The 25,196-nt window shown below is 47.8% G+C and overlaps 1 protein-coding gene across 4 annotated transcripts in view; it reads left to right on the forward strand.

Moving 5' to 3' along the window:
• FGF13 (fibroblast growth factor 13) overlaps positions 1 to 25,196 on the forward strand; it is a 532,825-nt gene that overhangs the window by 16,671 nt on the left and 490,958 nt on the right. Inside the window, exons 1-2 of one of the 4 annotated variants that reach the window (XM_043459605.1) lie at positions 6,412 to 6,558; positions 7,727 to 7,939. In XM_043459605.1, coding sequence (XP_043315540.1) covers positions 7,891 to 7,939 — 49 coding nt within the window. In that variant the 5' untranslated portion in view covers positions 6,412 to 6,558; positions 7,727 to 7,890. Of the gene's footprint in view, positions 1 to 6,411; positions 6,559 to 6,910; positions 7,035 to 7,726; positions 7,940 to 25,196 lie in introns of those variants that run through there. The other 3 variants (XM_043459604.1, XM_043459607.1, XM_043459602.1) reach the window with 3 other exon arrangements.

The raw sequence follows: 25,196 nt of genomic DNA on the forward strand, positions 1-25,196 counted from the left end.
TGGGGTCTAGTTGCCTGAGCGGGTATTGAACCCAAACCATCTGAATGGGGAATGAGAAGTCTTAGCCACTGGACCACCAGGGAAGTCCCTTGGCTTTATTTTTGAATAAAGAGACCTTTTAGAGCCACCAATGATTTTGTAACATTTATAAAATATGGAGTGTCACAGAGTAGAAAGAGTTGGGCCTTTGGAGACAGAAAGTCCTACTTGAGTCTCAATTCTGGGCATACCTTTTTACTGCAATCTTGGGTCAGTTGTTTCACCTCTCCAAACTTGTTTTCTCCTCTTGAAAATGGAGACAATCATAGTCACTAATTCAGAGGATTGCTGCGAGCATAAAATCTGGATAAATATTTAGTACAGAGCTGGAAACCCAGTCAATTAAATCACTGGTGATACAATGATGAAGCTATTTACTGTACCTTGGATGTGCCAAGTACCATGTAAACCATGGAGTGGCCATGGGGGCAGTTAGGAGAGTTTAACCCAGTCCCTGTCATCTAGGACTTTACAGTTTACTTGAGGATTCAAGATATGGGCAAATGGGAATAAGTAGTAGTTTTGTGCTAACAACTTACTACCATATCCAAGAATTTTGTAAAAAATATCTTTTTTTCTGCCTGACATGTTTTCTGTTAATATTGCCATGTAACCAGTAGAATGGAGGGAAGAGCAAGATTTGACAGTCTTCTGGAAGCTGACCTTGGTCAAAGTCCCTTGTGTGTTATTTACTGGGAGAGATGATGGCTAGGTCCTCTGATTCGGATGGAGAAAATGACAGGAGCATGCTGTGGGAAAAAGGCCACCTTTGATGACCCATTCCTCTTGACTTGGGAGATTCTGAAGGCTGTGGACTGATAGGGATTCGGGCTGGGGACCTGATGCTGCCCAGTGATGTTCCTCATATGAGAGCAAGAGTGAAATCTGTGAACAACTTCTCCCTCATTGTTTCCTCCTTCACTGGAGAAGAAAGTGACAGAACATTTTAAGATGTTCATTCCTGACAGGCATTCCAACATCGCAGTACAATGTTCTAAATGTTCAAGTTCAATGGAGGCAGAAGATCATGCATACTCGGTATAGATTGGAAAGGTCTTAGTGTTAAGCTGTTTTTGGATAAATCATTGACATCTCTCTGTCTTGTAACTTTTCCCTACTCTCAATTCTACTCACAGTTCTGTAGGTCAGAAATTTGGACCAGGTGCTGCAAAGATAGCTCTTTTCTGCTCCATGAATTCTGGAGCCTCGCAGCTGAATGGCTGAGTGCTGGCTGGATGACTTGACTGGGGTCATGTGTCTGGAGCCCTGTCCCCACCATCAGCTGGATTCCTCGGTTCTTCTTCACGGGGTCTCTCTGCATAGGCTGTTTGGGCTTCCTCGCCACATGGGTGTCAAAGCATCTGCCTTCTTATGTGGTGGTTGGCTTCCCCCAGAAAGAAAGTAGAGCTGCCAAGTCTCCTAAAGTTTGGCCAGGAACTGACACAGCATCACTTTGGCCACGTTCTGTTGGTAAAAACAAGTCACAGGTCCAGCCTGGATTTAACATTAGGAGAAACTGTCGCTAATATTCCAGTTACTATTTCTGCACAGCTTAGTACCCTCAAATGTAGCAGCTAAAAAGATCCATTTAACTTTGTTCATAAAATAATGGGTCAGGAGTCTGAGAAGGGTGCCACTGAATAGTTCAGCACTTAGGGGTCTTTCACAAGGTTGTCGTCAGATGTCACCAGGAGCTGCAGTTATTTGGTGGTTTGACTGGGCTGGACATCCAAGATGGCCTGGTTGCTCGATGGGCAGCCAACACTAGCTGTTGTCTGGGAGCTCAGCTAGCACTGAAAGCTGAAAAGCCTAGATGTCACCTTTCCACCGTGGTAGTCTGAGGGTAAGCTGACATCATGCTGGGTGGCTGGCTTTTCTGAGTGCAAATGTCCTAAGAGGGCCAGGCAGGAGCTGGCCTAAAATGAATACAGCATCGCTTCCACCACTGAAGCGGTTATAAGCCCTGTAGAATCAAGGAGAGTACTCATGGTGTCCACTTCACAATGGCCATGCCACAGTCACCATCTTTGGAGGCTATTTTGTGCTGTGCTGTGTTAAGGTACTTCAGTCCTGTCTGATTCTTTGCGACCCTATGGACTGTAGCCCACCAGGCTCCTCTGTCCATGGGTTTCTCCAAGTGAGAATACTGGAGTGAATTGCCATGCCCTCCTCCAGGGGATCTTCCCAACCTAGGGGTCAAACCTGTGTCTCATGTCTCCTGCATTGGCAGGAAGATTCTTTACCACTAGCACCACATGGGAAACCCTTGGAGGTTATTTACCGAGCTCTTTCTTTTTTTTTTTTTTTAATAATTTATTGGAGACTTCCATGGTGGTTCAGTGGTAAAGAATCCGTCTGCCAATGCAGGAGATGTAGCTTTGATCTCTGGGTCGGGAAGATCCCCTGGAGGAGGAAATGGCAATCCACTCCAGTATTCTTGCCAGGGGAATCCCATGGACAGAGGAACCTTGTGGGCTACAGTCCATGGGGTTGCAAAGAGTCAAACACGACTGAAGTGACTTAGCATCTAGCATAGTTGATTTACAATGTTGTGTTAGTTTCACGCGTGCAGCAAAGTGAATCAGTTATACATATACCTATATCCACTCTTTTTAAAGATTCTTTTCCCATATAAGCCATTACAGAGTACTGATTGGAGTTCCCTGTGCTGTACAATAGATTCTTACTATATTTTACCCAACTCTTATGTTACAGAAATCCACCAACTTACCTATGATCCTGCTAGAAAGCAACCTTAAGTTATGACATGGAAAAACACTGTAGGGTTTGCATCAGAAATGAATCCTTTCAGAGCTCTATCATTTGTGTCTCAAACAAAATTCCTGAGATGTGAACTTAAAAATTAAAGGGAATTCCACCTCTCAGATCTTGGCCCAGTGGGCCTTTCTTTATCTCAAGTATTCTGGCTGGAAGTGTAGCTTTTGCCAGGCTGCCTCCTTCTGAACCGGCTTTCTGCTGTGAAGTGTTTTCACAAATGAAAAACACATTTGGTCCAGTGAGAAGCAGTCTAGTCACTGAAGCATCTAATTTGGTGGTTTCTGATGACAATGGCTCTATACTCAGCTAGTCCAAACCTGTCAGGAAAAAGCCCTAAGTGTGTCTGTCCCCCATGGCCCCACTCACCCTAAGCTTACCCTTCCGCAAAGACAGTGGAACCGTGTGGCATCTTGCCCAGAAGCATTGCTCAGAGCTGCTGGAGGACGAGCAAACCTGGAATCCGGAAGCTGGTGTCTTGAGGCATTTGGGAACTGGTGTGAAACAGACCCCAGGGAGGTGATAGGGCCAAAAGGATGAGATGCTCAGTCACTTTTCCACTTTCCTGTCAGAGACTCACGCTCAGTCCCACCCTCCAGAAGACAACCTGGCCCTCTTCAGGGGCGTGGCCATGTAGGCTTTTGTTTTGGAATATTACTTTATTTCAAGGGCTGGAGTACTTGACTCTACAGGGTAACCCCTGTGACCCATGTTGTATTAAATGTATAGAGTTCTCTCTCATAGGAGGGGCAGAGGACAGAAGGGACCATTTTACTGTGGTGACAAGTCAGGAGAAATGAAGGGATCAGATAGGGCCAACTGCTAGAGTGAAAGTGAAAGAATTTTCACCCCAGGAGGACAGGGCAGAAGGATCTGGGAGGGGCAGAGAAGTGCTACAAACTAAGCCCAGGTTTCATTGAGATGCTTCAACACTGTGTCTGTTTGATGGTGGGGAAAAGACCACCCTCTGAATGCTATCACCAACTCAATGCCATCACCCTCTGATGGCATCACCAACTCAATGGACATGAATTTGAGCAAACTCTGGGAGATGGTGAAGGACAGGAGAAAGCCTGGTGCGTTTCAGTCCATGGGGTCACAAAGAGTTGGACATGACTGAGTGACTGAACAACAACTGAATGCCCTCACATGGATGTCAGATCTCTCTGCAGCAGATCATCCCAAATTACCACGGAGCTTGGGGGCTGGACACAGCAGCATGGATTTTTCTGAGCCACTACCATTTTGTTCATATTAAACATCTCACGGGGCTTGGAAAAAGGGAAAGCCTCCATGCCTTTCACAGAAGAGGCTGCCGTGACCTCCCTAGCAGAATCTTCAGAAGCTTTGTTTAGAGGAGATAACTTGTCCTGGTCCTTAAATATTCATGATCCTTGGTCTCTGGCATGAATATCTTTATGATGTCATTGATTTGCCCCCAAATGAACACACATCGCTGTATTGTTCTTGCATGAAATGTCTAGTTTCTTTATCTTCTGATTATTTCTTTTGCAGAGTGGTTTGGGGTGAAGAAACACACTTTTTTTGGTCTATTTGCATGGACAGGCAGACTCCACTCATGCTCCCAAGCAGATGTCTCTTCAACTCACCACAATCATGTAAACTCATCTAGGTTTATTACTACTACTAAGTCGCTTCAGTCGTGTCCGACTCTGTATGACCCCACAGACGGCAGCCCATCAGGCTCCTCTGTCCCTGGGACTCTCCAGGCAAGAACACTGGAGTGGGTTGCCATTTCCTTCCCCAATGCATGCATGCATGCTAAGTCGCTTTAGTTGTGTTAGACTCTGTGTGACCCTATGGACAGCAGCCCACCAGGCTCTTCTGTCAATGGGATTCTCTAGGCAAGAATACTGGAGTGGGTTGCCATTTCCTTCTCCACACCTAGGTTTAGTCATATGTTAACTATTATTGTCCTTCAAGAAATGGGGTGATATCTGGCTTCCAGCTAGAAGTTACCTGTGCCAGAGGTGCCATTGGTAATAGGGCTGGTAGGATGGGGGAGTCTTCTCTGTGCAGAGAACTTTCTGGAAAGTTTAGTGTGTCAGGAAAGCTTAGATACTCAGGATGCACACCATGCTTAATAACCCCCAGGACAGAAACTGACCCTTTCCCCGAAAGAGGGTCTTGTTGCTTACTGGAGTTATGTAGACAAAGCAAATGTTACATGTACACAAGAGAGGAATGTGTGTGTGTGTGTGTGTGTGTGTGTGTGTGTTGAACATGCTGAGTTAAGGGAGTTTGAAAAGACTGAGGGGTTTCATGCTTGGCAGATTTCAGTGAAAATCTGCTTTCCCCTGCCTTTTAAGATGCTGATAGGAGTCTTGAGAGACCATGTTGTCTAATAGAAGAGCACAGAAAAGACAGACCCACCTAGTTTCCTATTTGCTCTCCTAGTTTTTTTATCCAGGCTCCACCACTAGGAGGTGTGACCTCTGGGCAGGTTACTTAACCTCTCTGAGCCTCAGTTTCCTCATTTGTAAAATGGAAATAACACTTCCTAGGTTTTTTGTGAAGATGAAATAAGATAATGATGTAAAGCATTTAGCCCGCTGCCTGGCACAGGGTAGGTACTAAATCCATAGTAACTGACCATTATTGGGTGTAAACTGAGGATTCAACCCCTCTCTCCTTCATCTTTCTTCTAAATTCACCCAGGTTTCCATCCCTTTTGAATTCCAGTCAGTTGAAGAGAAATTCCTTCTTTCCCAGAGTACTGATATTAATGATCTAAACTTGGGTTGGATAATCACATTGTGTCATCAACTTCCAGATTATTAGATATTATTTACAAGAAAAATAGGCCTGGAGTTCCTTCCAGACCAAGGACAGAGGCTGCAAATTGAATTTAGAGGCTTGCCGACCTTTAGACCCGGGGCTGGAGGCAGGGGCAACCCACTCTCCTGGTCTTGAAAGACACAGCAGGCTCTCGTAATTGAGTTACCGCCTGGGATTCAGTAAGACTAATCCATCTATATAATTTCTTCGCCTGGTTTAATGCCATTAACGAAACCGAATTAAGGAGCGGGTGGAGTTGGGTGGGACGAGGGGAAACGGATTTTCTGTATGGTAGTCGCTGCCGCGTCTCTGCCGCCAGGCTGGAGCCTATGGTCTGATTAATGGACCGCTTTCAGGACCAAGTCCTGCCAGCGGCCACCCCGGTCCCACGCCCTTCCGGGTATCCACGTGCCGAGAACGGGGCCATCGCGCGCAAAGGGTTTCCTAGGATGTCCCAGGGCTACCCTGTCCCCCTTCCCTATCCCTGGCTCTCTCGTCTTCCCCATCGCCCCTCTCTTGCACAATTTCCGAGCTGTTTCCCTTTAGTTCAGATCTTCATGGACCGTCCCTCTTTGGTCACTAGCGTGCTCCAGGCGACAGGCCGATCCGCTAATCCCTCTCCAGCACCCGGCCCCAGTCCCACCTCGCTCGGTTTGTCTGGGGTTGGCCATTCCGCGTGGTGGGCACTCTGTGCCTAGGTTGCCAACCAGAGCGACCAGCCCTAGGAGGAGGGGCCTGTGTGCGGGGAGTGGGGGTGGGAGGCGGCCGCGGCCGCTGTCAGTTTCACTCTCTGTCCTACTGACACCCAGATCCCAGCGCGCCCTCCTCACGGAGAGTCCGGCTGGTTCAACTTGGGCAACTGGCCGGAGGCGAGGAGTCGCCGACTCCCGGACTGAGATTCCATCGCTGGGTGCAGGCACTTGCCAACAGCGGAGTCCCCAAAGTGTAGGTGGTGAGCAGCGCGGGCCCCAGCAGCGCTGCGGGGAAGGCGGGCGCCCGGATTAGAGGGTGGAGGGTAACGGGGGCCGGGGTAGGGGGAGACGGGAGCCCCGGGCTTCGATCTCGGCGGCCGACAGTGCGAGTCCGCCCTGGCGGCCCCCGCGGGTCCTGCCCGCCCCGAAGGGGCCGGGGGCCGCCCGGCCGACACGCTCGCCGGCCTGGCGGGGCTTTGGCCACCCCGCGGCTGACGTCGGCGCGCCCCTGCCGAGCTCTTCTTTTACTACAGCCCGCAGGCGGCTCCGTGCCGGCCCCGCCCTCGCCGGCCCCCGCCCCCCGCGAGCCCGTACCCTGTGGTCTATATAGAAGGCGCCGCCGCGCCGATTCGCGGCTCTCCGGGACCCGAGAGTTCTTTGGAAGCAGAGCGCGAGCGAGGGAGCGGGCGAGCTCCAAAGGGGGTGTGGGTGTAGGGAGAGAGAGAGCAGGTAAGGGCCGTCGCGTCCCGCTCCTCTGCCCGCCAGCAACTCGGGACCCCCTTTTGGCAAAATCATAGGAACCTGGAACGTTGGTTCAACAAAAAGACAGGCGACGACCCTCCCTTCTCGATTGTCCGCGGGCGAGGAGCTGCGCGGCTCTGCGGTGTAACAGGCTCACACGTTGCTCATCACATGTTCAAACATATCCCTTTCGGGGAGCCTCGTTATTTTTAAGTGAATATTTTCGTCTTTGTTTTGATGTGTGTGTGTGTGTGTGTGTTTTAACCTTCCTCGGCGTTTTATTTTGATGGAGTTGGCGGCCCGCAGCGTATGGGGAGAGGCGGGGGAAGCGGCCCGCCGGCGCGCGGGTAGCCCACTCCCAGGCAACTCCCCGGGAGGCCCGCGCTGGCCCGGCGAGCGGCCGGCGCGGAGCCCAGGGAGGCCCGCGGCGGCCGAGCCGGGGAGTCCCGGCCGCACGTCTCGACGGCTCCGGGGGTGGCGAGCGCGGCTCTCCGCGGGCGGGCGGGTGGGCATGAGCGGCGGACGCGGGGCGCGGGGGGAGCGCCGCGCCGCTTTGTCTCTGCACTTCTGGAGCCAGGCGCGCGGCTCCTCCCGCGGCCGGCCGCTCGGGCTCGCGGTGGCGGCGGCGGCGGCGGCGGCTCCTCCTTCACCCCTCTCCTTTCCTCCCCACTCTCTCGTAGGCAGCGGCGGCGGTGGCAGCGCTGGGGAACAGCGGATTCCGCCCGGAGCCACACCGAGGGGAGCTCGCGGTCGCGACTTGCCGCCCTAAGCACTCTCCCAAGTCCGGCCCGCTCGGCGAGGACTTCCGTCTCCTGGCCGAACCCTGTCAAGCAAGCTGGGATCTATGAGTGGAAAGGTGACCAAGCCCAAAGAGGAGAAAGATGCTTCTAAGGGTAAGCCCGCCCGCCGAGTCCGCCTGCTTCCCTTCCCTTGGTTTCCCTCGCCCGCTCGCGTGCGCGCCTCCCTCCGGCGGCTCCCGGCCTCCCTCCCGCAGCCTAATCTGCCCGTGACCTCTGCGACCCCGGGCGAGAAAGGGGCGGGGGGGGGGGCGGGCCGCTGGGGTGGGGGTGGGGGGCTCAGAATTTGCACCACTTTCCCTCCTTCTTCGTGGGATTGTCGCCCCGCGAGTGCCACCAGCCTCTCTCCATTCCCCCCTCCGGACGCACCCGGGTGGCGCTGCGGGCAGACGGAGGTGCTGCAGCCCGGAGCGCCGGGAACAGCGCTGCCTGCCGCCGGCCGGCCGCCTCTCGGTGCGAGTGCCTGCGTGTTGCGTGTGCGCGAGTGTGCATCTGTGTGCTGCGCGGGTGCCACACGGTGACATACTCAGGAAGGAATCTGCCCCACTCTTAGAACCCGTGCTCCGATCCACCTTTCCGCCCCCCCTCTCCCCGCCCCCAATGCAAACAAAGAGCCTGGCCGAGACACGCACCCCCTTCCCCCCACGCTCCTTTCCCCCTCACGCCCCCTGCTCCCCAACTCTCCCCGTCCCCTCCCCAGAAGGCAGGAGCTTGCCACCTTCCCTTCGCCGCGTGCAAAAGTGAGCAATCCCGGTGCCCCGGCGCCGCCCGCGCTGCGCCTCGGCAGCGCCGCCTCGCCGAGCCCCGGGAGAACAAAGGCTCTGGTCCCTCGGCCACTAGTGCCCGGCGGGAGCGGGCCTCCGCGGGAGGGGAGCGCCCCGTCCCTCCACTCGGGGGGGTGTTCAACCACCTGGCCCGCGGCGCCCGGCCGCCGGTTCCCCCCCTCCCCCCCACGAGAGCGCTTTTCGGCCTGGGGCCTCCCACCGGCGGGCTGGGGAGGCGCAGCGGAACAGGGCGCAGGCCGGGGAGAACTCAGGAGCAGGAGGGGGCGTCCCCCCGAACCCCCACCCGTCCTAGCTGTGGCCTTGCTAAGGGCCCGGCTTAGCTCCCGATTGTAAACCCGAGACAACATCCTGGGAGCCCCGGGTGCGGAGAGGGGCACAGAGAGAGATAAAGAGGGGGTGTGGTAGAGCCGTGGGGAACGGCAGGTGCCGGAGGTGCAAGTGTCCGGAAGGGCCCCGGAGCGGACGCCGGAGTGGGCTGGACCGGCCCGAGGGCCCCAGGCTCGCCGAGCCGCAGCGACCCACGCCGGGTGCACGCGGCTGCAGAAGTTGGGGCTGCCGCGGGGGGAGCCCCAGCCTTCGTTCACGGGCCCCGATTCCCCCTGGAGCCCTGGGGCTCCCTTCCCTCCCACTCCTTCCCTTCTTCCTTTTTCTCCTCTTCTCCTTCTCGCCTCTCCCCATCTCTCCGGAGCTTTCTTTCCCGGGAGATTCTAGGGCAGCGTCAGCCCTCCCCCGCGGAAAGTTGTCAAAGTCTTCAGCTCAGGGCCTTTATCCCTTGTTTCTAAATGGAGCCGCTTCTCCCAACTAGGCGAAGCGTCGACGAGAGGCTCTAGAAGTTTGAGGCGGGGGGAAGTTTAGATCCGTGGTGCTAAGGGTCAATGTTGCCATCCGTGGTGTTAAGGGTCAGAGCCTGCCTCAAGGCTCGAGGTCACCCCCTTCGGACCTACTGATGCCCGCTGGCTGTTTGAAGCGCACAGATTAATTGAACCGGTCACCCGGAAAGTAGAACTCCTGCTACACTTCTCCAGAGCTTTCCTCATTGTTGTGCGTTTTAAACAGGTATTCGTGTGATAAGAGAAAGTGACTTCAGGGTCGTTAGACTGTTTTTGTTTGCCCTCGAGGGGCCCGGAAAGGTAAATGCAATTGAAGTTGGTACCACCAAGGCAAGGTAGCACGTAGGCAAGGTATTCCTTTTCTGCACCTGGGAGTATTTCAAGTTTGTTTCTGGAACTTTGGTCCTTGATTTCCATCAGGTGATTACTTAAGGCTTATTTCAGGCTACCTTTGGGGGGATCCTGAAACCAAATTCATTCACAGAAAATGAGATGCTGCTCTAGGAATATAATTTGTAATTGTCCAGAAGGGGAGTAACAAGTCTGGAAACATTATTGGCCCAAGTTTCTGTAACCCAATAATGAAAGTTTTTACTAGGCATATGTCATAACATTTTCTTATGTTGATTCACTTGAAAGGGAATACCTCTCTGTAGGAATTGTGTAATTAGCATTTGGAATTACAGTTGTAATTAGAATAAATTAGTGTAATTTTACAAGACAACTTTTAAGAAGGGAGTTTACTTCCCCAAGGAGATGGGACTCTTATGACTGTGAACAGAGTTTCTAGACTTTTTAAAACATAGGTAGTAGATAATTAGTAAGTTGTTTTGTGCTCCTTAATGAAATGCGACTTTCAGAGCATCTCAGTTGCTCTTTGTCTTTTTAAATGATGTTTTTCAACTCATTGAGGTTAACACCAGTGATGGACAATGATCTTTTCTGTAACCTTTTTTGGTAACATAGGCAGACAAGATAGGCTCTTTGGGAGGTAGGAGGGGAATCTTGATTGCGTTTGAAAGTATTAAAATGGCCTCTTGTGCAGCAAATCATCTTTTGTGTATTTATTTAGGCTTTGCACAAACTTTTAAATTGGCAGATGAATATATAGTCTGGGGCACTCAGCTCCTGAACAGGAGGACCTAGTTCTGTTTCAGGGGAGAAGAAAGCGTAACATTTGTTTGTTCAAGCAGATACTTGCTTAGCTTTGATTCACTCTTCTCTACCTTGTCACATAAGGTCTTTTCAGCAGTTCTCTGTTGGAAAAGTACTCAGTGAAGGCTGTGTCTGGTTTATGGCAACTGTGTTCCTGTGGCTTTTGGAAGATGTGTGGCCTTTTACAGATAAACGCAGATCATTTGTGGATTGAGTGAAAGTGCTAGCTAGTTGTGGATTTCCAAACTGTCATTTGGTTTGGGCCATCCCTGGTGGTCCAGTGGTTAAGACTTCGCCCTTCCACTGTAGGGGGCATGAGAGTGGAAGCTTGAGTTCGATCCCCAGTCTGGGAGCTAAGATCCCGTGTGCTGCAAGAGGTGGCCAAAACCACTGAAACTGTCATTTGGTTTGTAGTTGGAGTTTGGGTTTAGTTGGCTTTGTCTGTGTTTTGCCAGCAACCCCTTCCCTCGTGCTTAGCCAGAGAGCCATCACTTCCAGACAGATTTCAAGGCCATGTGGGCTGTGGGTTGTGGGTTCTCTGAGACGGCCAGCACTCACATCAGGCTGGGTTCCTGCTGGCTGCTGAGCAATGCGGGACAATTCCACGCATAGTCTGAGAGGCCAGCCACTTGGACAGCTGTTGCTCTAACAGATTACGGTGCCCATGTACATTCACGGGCACAGCTCATTTTCAGCTCACTTCCTGGCCTTTTCCAGTAGCCCCACCAACCCTACCTAAGAAAGGCCATTGCAGTCAGGCAGCCAGCATCTCAAGTCTTGAACCCTGAAGGCCATTCCTAAAGCTCATCTTGGTCTTGGCGGATTACTGAGATTGCTTCTGTCAAGTGTCTTTCTTGGGCTTGGGCCAGGCCAACCAGCTGTTGAGAGGTATTTCACCCACAAGAAATCATGACGCTGGTGACCTCTTATTAAAAACTAGCAATCATAACCTCCCTATTACTCATGAAGGGACTTCTTTTTTCACCTGGTGAAATCAGTCACTGTGGACCAGTGTGGTTTGAGGGTCATCAGCCCCAGGTTGTCTCCTGTTTCCAAGATGGTGATGACAGCTTCAGTGAGGGGGTGTGGCCAGGGAGATCTCTGATCAGAATTGTTAATCTGTTCCTGGGCAGAGGTGCAAGAGATGAGTGAACAATACCCCCAGATCCTCTTCATTCTTATTTCCAGTGCTGTGCCTCTTCTTGACCCACAGGCTAGAGCAGGAGGGGGATGTGGGTTGGGGGTGCTGTATCTTCTCTCTTAGTTCTGTTTCCTCTATGTCTCTTTCCAGTACAGTTCAAGTCCTTTCAGAGGGTTCAGATGCATCCTGGGGCTGGTGATGTGAAGGAGGTTAGAGTGGGAAAGGATGTTGCCTGAGGCATGAGAAGCAGAAAGTGAGCTCTAGGGTTGAGGTCCACGCCTAGTGCTGGGCTGTGTAGGGTGGCCCTGAGCACTGGACCAGAGCTGGGGAGAGAACTGGAATCAGGGTCTGGGTGGTAAGCTGGAGGGCTGATCTGTGTGTGAGACAGTCACTAGGGAGACAAAACTGTTAACATTCCAGGTCTTTCTGCAGCTGTGCTGTTTTATGTTCAAATCAACTACTCATTCTGGGAATTACAATCAACACAGAACAACCGGAATGTGTTGCAGCTCCTCAAATATATCCAATAAAAGGGCTTTCTAGTGTCTGCTTCATTATGGCTTGTATTTTTGGAGTTGAGAAATTTGAAAGGAATAGAAGATAACTGCCAAGATTAAACAATTCAGGGAGGAGGAAAAAACCTCCCATGAATTCAAGTGTGACGAGTGAAGGGGATCCTCCATGTTTATTACCTTGCTAAGCTTAACATGATCTTTGGAAGGTGAAGATTAGGCACATAAGTATACTCTTAGCCATTAGTAGAGGAGACAAACGTCTGCAGAAATCACTGGGTCTAGTCACTGGTTTACGTTTCCCTATCCAGAAGCATCCAGAAAACACGTTTGCAATAGATTTGTCGCGCAGGCTGAGGAGTGGACTTCAGGCTCGTCATCCTATGTAGCATGGTTTAGTCTAGTTGGTCCTCACCAGCTCAACAGGTAGCTTATCTATTTGTGATAGACCAGTTCTACAAACTTATTTGAATCAGAATTCTGACATTATTAAGCATGGTACTTCACACGGCACTTCGTCTTTGTTGAATGCCATATCCTGGTGAAACATTTCTTAGGGGTGTGGATTTCTGGGTAAATGGCACTAATTTCCTAAAGAAAGTGAAATAGCATATAGTAATCATCCTGACCCCCACTCCAGCCTGCAGTTCTAATTTCTAATTGGATGGCCATTTGTTTTTCTTGAAAGTTCTCTTTTCCAGGATATTAATCCTAAAGATGAGGCTTTTATGTTAGAAAAGAGAGATGTTCTTGATTCTTGGGGCACGACGGAAATGTGAAGGGCTGTTTTATTAGGGATCTGAGTTTGTAATAAACATTAAACCTTAATTACAATTACTGTAGGTTGAGATTACTGTCAGGCAGTTCTCAGGCCCTACTCATGCTTCTGCCCTTGTAAATTACTTTTCGCATTGATTTTCAAATGGAAATAGTATTAGGGTCACTGGCTAATGACCATCCCCATAGGCAGTGGGCAGAGGGTAGTAGGTATCCATGCTGAGTCTTTAAAACCCTGGCAGCACCTTTAGCTTCTGTGGGTGTAAGGTTTAGGTGGACGGTCTAGGGGGTGCATCAGTGCTGGACTGAGCTTTGCTCGACCTGCCTGCTCTCAGCCTTCTGCAGAGACTTAAGATTTGTTCTGGACAATCACTATCGCCCAGAGGAATTCTCAGGTATATATGTCTGTCCTTTCTGGACCCTGTCAGTAGGATCTGAGAAGAAAGAAAAAAAAATCTTCTGGTGAAAGGCAGGCCTGGTCAGAGGCCAAAGTATAAAAGAATTATTTAAAAAAAAATGGTATGAACCCAATTTCCTTTGGTGTAATTAAAGGTTATATACAATAACATGTACAGATCTTAAGTGTACATCTCAATGAATTTTGACAAATGTTTACACCCACATAATAGAATATTTTCATCACCCCAGAAAGTTTTCTTGTGTTCCTTTCTAATCATTCCCCCTTAGAAGGCAACTACTATTTTTATTTCTATCATCACATTTTAGTTTTCCCTTTATTGATCTCACAGAATGCCACTTGTGGTTCCTGAGACCTAGAAACCTCTCCAGGCAGCCGGCTTTCTGTCCCGGTTGACACCCCTTCTCCTTGTCTTGTCCTCTGGTTTCTTGGAAGACCCCCCACCCTCGGGCACTCAACAGGGTCTTGTACTTACCTGGCCCATAAGGAGTATTTGTTGAATGATCTAGGCAAGGTAGGGAATTCATTTAAGCCTGGGTGTCTATTCATCATTTAATAGTAATAATAATGATCATAGTTATTATCATTACCATTATAGTAGCTTCTGAATTATGGACCACTTACTATTTACTAGGCATTCATGATTTATATATATATATCTCATTTAATCCTCATGGCAGGCAAATGAAGTGGCAAATAGTATTTATGGACTTTAGAGATGAGAAAATTGAAGATTTAGGGAGATTTTGTAGCTTGTGTGAGCTCACACAGCTGGTGGGACCCAAATTACTGGCACAGTACCTGGCACTGAACAAAGGATTGCCAGAGGCAGTGCCTCTTAACACCAAGGAATTAATGTCAGTGGGTGAGTTTTTGACATCTACACAGGATGGAGAAGTTATTTTGGTCGGGGTCTTAAAATACAATGTAACAGGAGCAGAACCCTGTGGGGTCTGCCCCTGACAGACCCCTCCCCCATAGCCTCTGTGGTAGTTCCTCTCTGAAGTACCTAGATGATAGTATCTCATGCACATTTCCTGAGTTTTTCAGATGCTAAAAACCCACCACCAAATGGAAGAAGTTAACTACTTGATGATCAGGTGCAAGTACCCCCCAGACCTTTGGGGCCTAAGGACTGATAAAATTCATCGCCCTGTTACCTCACCACTAAGAGAATTGTGCTGGAGCTGATCACCTCCCCCACCCCGCCCTCACCTGGGCTTTAGGGATGCTTAGCTGAAACCCTTTGGGGAGTTTGGGATTCTCTGCTCCAGACTCCAACGTTGGGCACACGAACTTGGCATTCGATAACAATAGTTCTTTTGAGCACTGACCATATGCCAGGGATTGACATGAAATCGTTCAAGCTATCCAGGATTGATACACGTAACACTGCCTTTCTAGGCAACACAGTTGATTCTTTTCTAATCCAGGTTTGCCCAGGGACAAAATTACTTGCCAATTACCAACATAGACATGACTAGGAAGAGTTGCCTATACTGGCACGATTGCTACAGGGCAGTGATCTTTGTGCACCCAAAGAGATTTCTGAACAGATTTCTTGAGTGACTTATCCATCCCAGGCACTGTACTGAGAGAAACCTAGTCCTACCGTAAGCCTTAGGGGTGCCCTTGTGCCCTTTTCCTTCCTCCTTGGCTTTGGACATTCTGACTTGTACTTTCTGAAGTGCAGCTCCCCTCAGTTGGCCATGACTCTTATCTTTCAAGATCTAAGCATCTGTCAGTTTGAAAATAATGGTGTTTTTTTTTCCCCCCAGAACTGTGTCTGAGAGCTTATCTCACCTGTGTTCTAAAGACTATGCTTACCCATAATTCAGGACTGGGTAAAAGTCCTAATTATTTATTTATTTTTCCCATCAGAATCATCTGTCTCATTTCCCTTCTCTTTCTCTCTCAACCTCACCCCCTCCTCCCTCCCTCTCTCTGCCTCCTCCCCCACCTTTTCTGCACACCCCCACTCCTTTTCTCCTGAACAGACGTCAGTGGTTTTCATTAACTGTCTGGATTTTCTCCTGTAATAGCTATATTAACTTCAGTTAAAGAAATCCTAACCCCCCTCAAAGGGTTGCTCCATGGAAGAAGCTTTTCACTACTTATTATGTAACTCATTTTAAATGGAAAAATAAAGTGCGAGCTTTATTTCTTATACTGTTTATGTTGCCTTTAGTTAGATAATATTTCCAAAAATATATCTTGTTAACAGAGACACACGCCTTGAACGAGCATATTAATTATAGTTCTCCAAGTTAGGACTCATGTAATGTTTCTCTTGTGCTGCAGAACCTATGTTTTAACAGCCGTAATTAACAGTGATGAGTCTATTGCAAGGTTATAGGTAAGTTTAATAACAAACTTGACACCCAGTTTAAAAAAAAAAAAAATCCCTCCAAATTACGGAGGTAGCGTTTCTTCTGCTCTTGCGCTGGGAGTTAGTAAACAGATCGAGTTCTTAAAATATTTATGCCGCTGTTAAAAGTAGAAGTAAACAACCTAAAGAAGGCAGGCTGAGCGCAGTTCTTGAATATGCCTATGGATATTTTCAGAATCTTCTTTCAACCACGACTTTGAAAGTATTGTGAATTGACCTGCTTCTTTTGCCTTTGATTCTCCGTGCGTGAGCTCGCCTCTCCCCTTGGGGGGGTTTATTGAACGTTAAGACTTAACAAGAGCTCTCGGATTTGCGCGTGGTTTTCGGAGCCAGGGGAACAATGTGAACCGTTCTCCTGGAAACCGGGCCGGCGCTCCTCGCGGCTCTCGCTCCCGGGAGCGTTGGTTTTTCTACTGGCTGGGACCCGACTTAGAGGCGAGCGCCGAACGGCCCGCTGAACCGGCGACCCTTGGTCGCCGCGGATCCGGCCGGCGGCTGTATTACCAACCTGTGTGCTCATGAGCCTCGTGATGCGGCGGCTGCCGAAAAAAGAAACACGGAAAAGTTGTGTCACCGAAGGTGAAACTTGGCGAAGGAAAAGTGCTCGGCGCCCGGCATGACAAAGCTGCTCTGCGGCCGACAGCGGCGGCGGGCAGCGGAGGGCTGCGCCCACCGGCCCCGGGTGCTCGCGTGGGGACACCACCCCGGGAGCGCCGCCGGGGCCGGCGGGGCGGACGGCTGAGCGCCGGGGAAGGGGGCGGGCGGCCCGGGGCCTGGAGGTCTAAACCGCGGGCTCCGTGCAGCTCCCGGGAGGCGGCGGGTGGGGCGGGAGGAAGAGGGTCCCGCCCCCACCTCCGCTCCCAACCATCGTGGGGTTCCTTGATCTGCCTGTACCTGACCTACCCGCTGTGCCGCTCAAAGGCAGATACCCGTCCAAGCCTGGAAGTCTGGACTTGGCCCAACGCAAGGGCTTTGCTTCCTCTGTCTTCTGGTCAATGCTAATTCGGTTTCAGCTGTTCAGAAAAACCTAGGCTGCATCTTGAACAGAATGCCCTGGACCATGTCGAATTTGTCCGCTTTTCTATGGTTTATGTTTCCGTTGCGTCGGTTCTTTTCAGATTACAGAATAATGCATGCGATTCGGAAAATCATAAAAAGCATACAGAAGAAAATATCCCCCCGAAGGTTGCACTCCTAGGTTCTTTTTGAGATTTTTCCTTCCAGTCTTTTATTTTTCTGATTTCATCTTTTAAGTATACGTGTGGGATCACATAATAAATACTATCACATGATTTTTTTAAAACCTCAACACCCTGTTAGAATGTTTTCCGGTCATAATCTTCCATACTATCATTTTTGGTGTGTGCCCTGGTTGTGGATTTGGGGGTGACAAAGGAGAGATGGTGATTTTGTCCCTGTGGTTGTTAAGTTTTTCTCCACTGCCTTAAGATCTTTCTCACTGGGCTCCGCCACAAACATCATTCGTGTTTTATAAATGTATATACAAATATGTGCACTTTTAAAGATACATATATACATGTATGGGGCTTCCCTGGTGGCTCAGATGGTAAGCAATCGGCCTGCAATGCAGGAGACCCAGGTTCAATCCCTGGGTCTGGAAGATCCCCTGGAGAAGGGCATGCCAACCCATTCCAGTATTCTTGCCTGGAGAATCCCATGGACAGAGGAAGCCTGGCGGGCTACAGTCCATAAGGTCACAAAGAGACGGTCACTACTGAAGTAATCTAGCACGCACACATATGCATGTATAAATCTAAAATAAATAAAATAAATAAATCTAAAATAAATATAAAATTAAATGCATGTAGACAAATATGTATATGTATAAATAAACACACACACACAATTATGCTTAGAATAAATCCTGAAAGAATATATATCAAAAGGAATCTTGCAGTTATTGGCTTATAGAAGATATGAATGTATATTTATTTGTGTCTTCTATTTTCTGTACAATGGATGAATATAATGATCATAATGAAATAATGAAAATGGACATAAACAGTATATTACTTATGGATTGTCTTCAAACCGACTTTTCTGCTCCAGCTCTTATCATTCCTTTTTTTATCCTTACCGTTTCTTGACCTGGAATGCTCTATTATTTCAACATTTTGTGATCCTTTATGTCCAAGCTTAACCCACATCATCCAGGAAGCATCTCTCCCACCCTTGTTACAAAGAACTGCACGGGGCTTCTCAGTTACCCATTTGGCAGTGTCCGTGGATAAATCTCATGATTAACTTTTCATCTGCTTAGGTGTTTTATCTCCCCAGCTAGATTTTAACCTCCTCAAGGGCCTTTGTCACAAAAGAGATACTGAATAAATGTGTTACTTAACCATCAAGCTCAGCATCCTTCCTGCTGCTGCTGCTGCTAAGTCACTTCAGTCGTGTCTGACTCTGTGCGACCCCATAGATGGCAGCCCACCAGGCTCCGCCATCCCTGGGATTCTCCAGGCAAGAACACTGGAGTGGGTTGCCATTTCCTTCTCCAAAGCATGAAAGTGAAAAGTGAAAGTGAAGTCGCTCAGTCGTGTCCGACTCCTAGCGACCCCATGGACTGCAGCCCAACAGGCCTCTCCATCCATGGGATTCTCCAGGCAAGAGTACTGGAGTGGGTTGCCATTGCCTTCTCCGAGCATCCTTCCTAGATTTCTTTAAATGTTCTTGTACCTTTGAAACTTCAAGCCATATTAGAAGCCCTTAGAATGACAGCAACAATCCATCTGGATTTAATACTTTTGATTTAATTAGGGGTATAACTTCCATTTTCCAGCGGGCCACCTTCTATGTAGAAGTGGCTGTATGGTTAAAAGCATAGGTTATAGAGACTTGTGTTCACATGTAAGTTCCTCTGTTTAGTTGCTATGTGACCTTTGGCAAAGAAGCTTTCTAAGCCTCTCTACAATGGAGATAGTTATATTTATCTCATATGCTTATTTTAAAGATAGAATGAGATAATGTATGAAAAACATACATGGAATTTGGTCAGTGGTGATATTGATAATATTATTAAAATAGTAGTGATCTTCATATTGATTATTCAAGTTAGAGGGTTTTTGTTAAAGAGCTTGTTGGCCATAGGAACAAATCTGCAGAGTCACACATCTGTCTGACAGTCATACTCTGATTTAATGGATTTTAGTTATATAGTTACTGGGCTCCTGAACCATGGGTTCCTGGACCCTCCCAGATACCAAAATCTGTGGATGTTCAAGTCTCTTACATAATAGCTTCTTTGAATATAACCTATGCATATCCCCCATATTTTAGTTCATCTCTGCTGCTGTTGCTGCTAAGTCGCTTCAGTTGTGTCCAACCTTGCGCAACCCCATAGATGGCAGCCCACCAGGCTCCCCGGTCCTTGGGATTCTTCAGGCAAGAATAATGGGGTGGGTTGCCATTTCCTTCTCCATTAGCTCATCTCTAGATTACTTCTAATACCTAATGCAAATGTAAATGCCCTGTAAATAGTTGTAAATACAGTGTGAATATTATGTTAATAGTTGCTGGCCTACGGCAAATTCAAGTTTTGCCTTTTGAAACTTTCTGGAATTAAAAAAGTGTTTTTTTGGATTCACTGTTGGTTGAATCCATAGACGCAGAATCTGTGTATGCAGAGTACCTACTGTGCTAATTCATGTATTAATTAATTCATTACTTTACTCAATAGATATTTGTTGAAACTCCTATGATAGCAGTGAGCAGAACAGATAGTTAGCCCTGCCTTCATGGAGGGCTTCCCAGGTGGCACAGTGGTAAAGAATCTGCCTGCAATTCAGGAGACGCAGGTTCAATTCCTGGGTCGGGAAGATCCCTTGGAGAGGGAAATGGCAATGCACTCCAGTATTCTTGCCTGGGAAATCCCATGGACAGAGGAGCCTGGCAGGCTATAGCCCATGGGGTTGCAAGGCATTGGCCAAGACAGCACGGACGCACGCCTTCGTGGAGCTGATGTTTTACAAAGTTTTATTTAAAGGAAGTGGATTTTCCATGTACAAAACACTGTCCAGTGTTGGTGGTATGTCATATGACCTGGTGCCCATCATAGCCATCTGGGCCCTGGCCAATCCATACTACCAAGGAGGAAGCTTGGATGGAGTTGGACATAGGTCATTCATTCATTTTTCGTCCAGGGACCACTAGAGCTGAGGTTCTTGAAACTGCTTGAATGTCAGCATCACCTTCCACTGCATACATCCCCACCATGAGAATTTGACTTAGTTGATCTAAGAATGGGGCTTGTGAACCCATATGGTTTGTAAAACTTAAGTGATTCTAATGCACAGCCAATTAAGGAGTTACTGAACCTGAGCAATGTTTCTCAAGTTTGCTGGAAGTTAACAGTCACCTGTAGGGTTTGTTCCCCCCTAGCCTGCTGAACCACAACTTTAGGAAGAGGGTTTGGTAATGTGAATTGTAAATAAGCATCTAGGTGATTCCTGTCATTGGGCAAGTTGGCGGGGCATTGTCCTAGAGACATCAAAGGACCCCTGGAAATAGTGCGTAAATGTGCATTTTTCAGGTGGTAGCATCCATAGCTTTCAGCAGATTCTCAGAGGGGTCAGTATCTCCAAAAACAGCCCTGAGCTCTGTCCTCAGCTCTGTCCCCTTCGTGAACTGCGTGCCTTGGCCCTTGGTTTTCTCTGCCCTAGTCACTCTCCATAGTCAAATGTTCTGTTTGGAAGCCTCCTTTCTCCATTCTTGCTCCTCTTTTCTCTTTTTGTCAGGCTGGCCTCCAGTCTTTCTCCTGCTCCTCTAGAATTTCAAAGACTGTGCCCTTTCAGAGAGGGCAAGGCCTGGAGGGAGCTTTGGGGGCATGAGAAAGGTGGTGGTCACTGCTGCAATACTCTGACCCTTCTAATGGCTGCGCCTCAGTGGGTCTTAGTATGGTGGGATAAGGGCCTGAAGTGGGACTTCTAAGATAACCCTTTGCCAGTCTGGAGCAGGTGGGCAAAGGTATTTCCCCTTCTTGGTACCATTTTCCTGCCTGTATCAGGCAGAAGGTGGAGTAGGGTAGGAGGGTGAGGGTTAGGCTAGAGCTAGATGCACCCCACTTCTCCCCCAGGCCCCGAGCAGTGTTGCTGTCACTGGTTCATGACCAATCAAGTGCATTGACCTATTACTGCTACTTACTTTGAGTTATAAATGGTTTTTATTCCCCCTGTGGAATTGGGGGTTCAGGCTGTATAGAATGACCCGATTTGTATCACAAGAGCCATTGGGACTTTGACAGATTTCACCATTTTAAAAAACACAGCTTTTTGCCTCCACCCTACTGGACATAAAAGCAACCTTTGAATTTATGGAACAAAGAACATGTCTTTAAAGGGCAGCGGGCACAGAAAGGGAGGAAAGGGAAGTAAGACAGTTCATCCTCTTTTCTGAGGCTATTGTCTCCAGACAAGTGACAACACTGAATACCTTGAAAAGTCTTGTATTGATTTTTAGTACGGAGGCATCTTCCTAGGATCTGGAAAATCTAGGTAAAAGATAATAAACTTGTTCTCCTGTCTTTGCACCAGAAGTTGACTTGCTTCGTTTACATGGCCGGAGGAGATGAGAGCACTTGCTCTACTGAGAGTGAAATTGTGACCAGGGCAGCATATTGATAGAGATGAAGCTCAGTTTCTGAAAGCCTGATATATACAGATGGGACTCAAATGGTGAATGGGCAGGTCATTGCAATATCGAAGGAATTACTGTTTTATGAAAAGGTTTTCTTTCCGTAGCATCATCTCTGGTGTATCTGAATGTTTCTTTAGGGATCAAGTATTACTTGATTAAAAATAAATAATAAGCCAAGGCTAGAGGTCTTTTGTTGAAGAATTTGAGTTTCCTGCAATTCTCATTATAAGTTATTGCTCACAATGGCTGTTTCAGCTTCCCAGGTTCTTTTTGAAAATGTTGATTGATTTTTACTTTTTTACTGTGGGAAAATAGACAGTGATTTTTTTGTAAGTGTACAGTTCTGTGTGGCATCATGTGCACTCAAATTGCTCTGTGACCATCACCACCGTACTTCCAACGTTTTTAATAAGAGATTATAATGGTTGGTGCATGAGTGTGTGCTAGGTCGCCTCAGTCGTGTCCAACTCTGTGTGACCCTATGGACTGTAGCCCGCCAGGCTCCTCTCTCCGTGGGATTCTCCAGGCAAGAATACTGGAGTGGGTTGTTGTTTCCTTCTCCAGGGGATCTTCCCAGCCCAGGGATCGACCTCGCATTTACGACCTCGCATTTACGTCTCCTGCATTGGCAAGCAGGTTCTTTACCACTAGCGCCACCTGGGAAGCCCCTATAATGGTTGGAAGGGATCATAATAGCCATTTGGTCCAACCTTCCCATTACAAAGAGGAGGGAATCGGGCCCACGGAGAGGCAGTGATCTGCCTAAAGCCATAAAGCAAGCTATGGACAGGGGCCTAGCCCAGTGCATTTGTGTGTGACCACACTGAAGGTAAAGGTGGTCTCAGACTCTACTGAATCAAGAATCGGCATAAGTATTTAGGATGTTTCCCTGATTTTTTTTTTAAGTCAAGTAAGCAATCAGTCACTATGATTTAGAGCCATGAATCAAAAGGCCATCTAGTCCCAATTGCTAATTTAAAATAGTGGCTCTATTTGCTATTTCTAGATCCACATTCAACTATTTAATACAAAAAGGTGCTAACATTCTAATTTCCAAAATTCAGACAAATTCTCCCCCAGCCTTCCTTCCACTGACTCCATGACATTCCATGGTTGAAACCAGGTCCTTTGTGGGTGGTTGTTATTAATAAGCTTTCTTTGGGATGTTTACAGTAACTGCTGTGACCTAAATAAGATTGCTTGTATTGTTTTCCCCCAACAAAGCCAAGAACAGTTTTTAAAACTGTGTTCATCTCTCATACCATTGTACTTACCTGTGACTAACAGAACCAAAGCATTACTTTTTTAAATTTCCTGTTTATTACATTAGATGAGGGAACTTAGATGGAGTGGATGGGTCAAGTGGAATAGAGTGTTTCTACACAAGTTAAACTGTTTGGGGCCTTTGTATACCATAACCACTCTTTCTTGGAGTGGAGTTTCAAGACAGTGTACCCTGTAGCATTATAGCATGATCTTTGTAAAAATTTTATTTCAAACTGTGGTACAATACACATAATAGAAAAAAAATCTTAGCCATTTTTAAGTGTACAGTTCAGTAGTGTTAAGTATATTCACATTATTGTGCAAATAATCTCTAAAATGTTTTTATCCTGCAAATCTGAAACTATACCGGTTAAACAAAAACTCCCCATCCTTACTCCACCCAGCCCCTGGAAACCACCTTTCTGCTTTCTGTTTATATGAGTTTGACTATTTTAGATAGTATGTATCTTTTTGTGACTGGTTTATTTCACTTAAGATAATGTCCTCAAGGAGCATCCATGTTGTGGGGTGTGTCAGAATGTCCTCTTAAAAGGCTGAATAATACTCCACTGTGCATTTTATTAGGATTCTCCAGAAAAACAGAACCAATAGGATATCTATACATTAGATAGAGATGGAAGACATTTATTATAGAAATAGGTTCATGTGGTTATGGTGGCCAAGAAGTCCCACAATCTACCATCTGTAAGATGGAGAACCAGGAAAGCCAATGGTATAATTCAGTCTGAGTACAAAGGTTTGAGAACCAAGGGAGCTGATGATGTAACTCCTCATCCAAGATGGAAGGTGGTGTGGCGGTGGTCTAAGTCCTAAACTTTGAAGGTCTGAGAACCAGGAGCTCGGATGTCCAATGACAGGAGGGGGAGGACCTCCCAGCTCCAGAAGAGAGAGAATTTGCCTTCCTCCCACCCTTTTGTCATATTGGGGGCACTCAAGGGATCCGATGATGCCTGCCCACATTAGTGAGGGGAATCTTATGAACTCAATCTGACTCAAATGCTAATCTCATTCAGAGGCACCCTCATAGACACACCCCCAAAATAATGCTTTACCAGCTAACTGGGCGTCTCATAACCCAGCCAAGTTAACACGTAAAATCAACCGTCACATATGTATGAACCGCATCTTCTTTTTCCATGTTGTCTGCTGAAGGACATTTGGGTTGCTTCTACCTTTTGGCTAATGCTGCTGTGAATATGGCTGTTCATCTTTTGTTGTTGTTGTTTGCCTGATGGGAGAAGTCTTTTTTTTTTTTTGTGATGGGGAGGGGTTCTCCACCACATGGCCTGGGTGATCTTAGTTTCCCCAACTGAGGATTACCTGAAAGCACCGAGTCCTAACCACTGCACTGCCAGGGAATTCCCAGGAAAAGTTGTTTTGACATACTCAATTTGTTTCTTCAATCTTAGTCCTAGGTCATCAAAGTAACATGGTGAATAAAGTGAAGAAAGAGCCCAAACCATGAAGGGTCCTAAGGATGGAGATGTTAATTCAAATGGCTTGCAAGTTTGAGAACTATGAGAAGAGAGATTGGGGCTTTTTTTTGGTCCTCTTCTGTCTATTTATTGTTTATGGTGTGTTTTTTTGTGCAGTGATGTTTTGGTAGAAATAATGGGGTTTCTTTGGGATGACTTCCATGACCCTTCATCCCTGCGTTGGGAGTGGACTGTGCCTTCCGGTGACCTTTTGCAGTTTATCTCCATTTCCTTTTTGCTTTGTTGTATGTCTCTCCCCCTATACCATAAACTTCTTGAGCTCAGAGACCCTGTCATTCATCTCTGGATGCCCAGTACCTAGGACAGAGCCTGGCCCACAAAGAAAATACAGTGAATGCTTATTTGAATAGAAATTTGACTCTTTCTGTCATTTGGAAAAACTTTAACTTCCTAGTTAGTCTTGGAACAATTTGACATTTTTATTTGTTTTCCTCTGCTTCTTTGATGTGTGAGACATGTCTTCTGTTCAGGAACCCAAGTCAGGTTTAACTATGTGGAAATTAAGTTTTTTTCTTTTCCTCTCGATCCTTTGTGGGGAGTGTGAGAGACAGTTGCTAAATACTTGGCGTGCAGTAGAGGAAATATCCAGGCATGGACTTAGGTGTTGACCACCACGCCACCCCTCTGGGGCGCTCCCCTGGCTTTTAAGGGCCCTCATGTCTCAGATGGTAAAGAATCTGCCTGCAATGCAGGAGACCTGGGTTCGATCCCAGGGTAAGGAAGATCCCCTGGAGAAGGGAATGGCTACCCACTCCAGTATTCTGGACTGGAGAATTCCATGGACAGAGGAGCCTGGCAGGCTACAGTCCACGGGGTCGCAAAGAGTCAGACACAACTGAGCGACTAACACATCATCGGCAGCCCCTTTGAGCATCTTCACTGTGCATCCTCTCTCCTCCCAGCCCCTGCAA

The sequence above is a fragment of the Cervus canadensis genome, chromosome X (assembly GCF_019320065.1).
Source record: "Cervus canadensis isolate Bull #8, Minnesota chromosome X, ASM1932006v1, whole genome shotgun sequence".
In the NCBI taxonomy this organism is placed as follows: domain Eukaryota; kingdom Metazoa; phylum Chordata; class Mammalia; order Artiodactyla; family Cervidae; genus Cervus; species Cervus canadensis.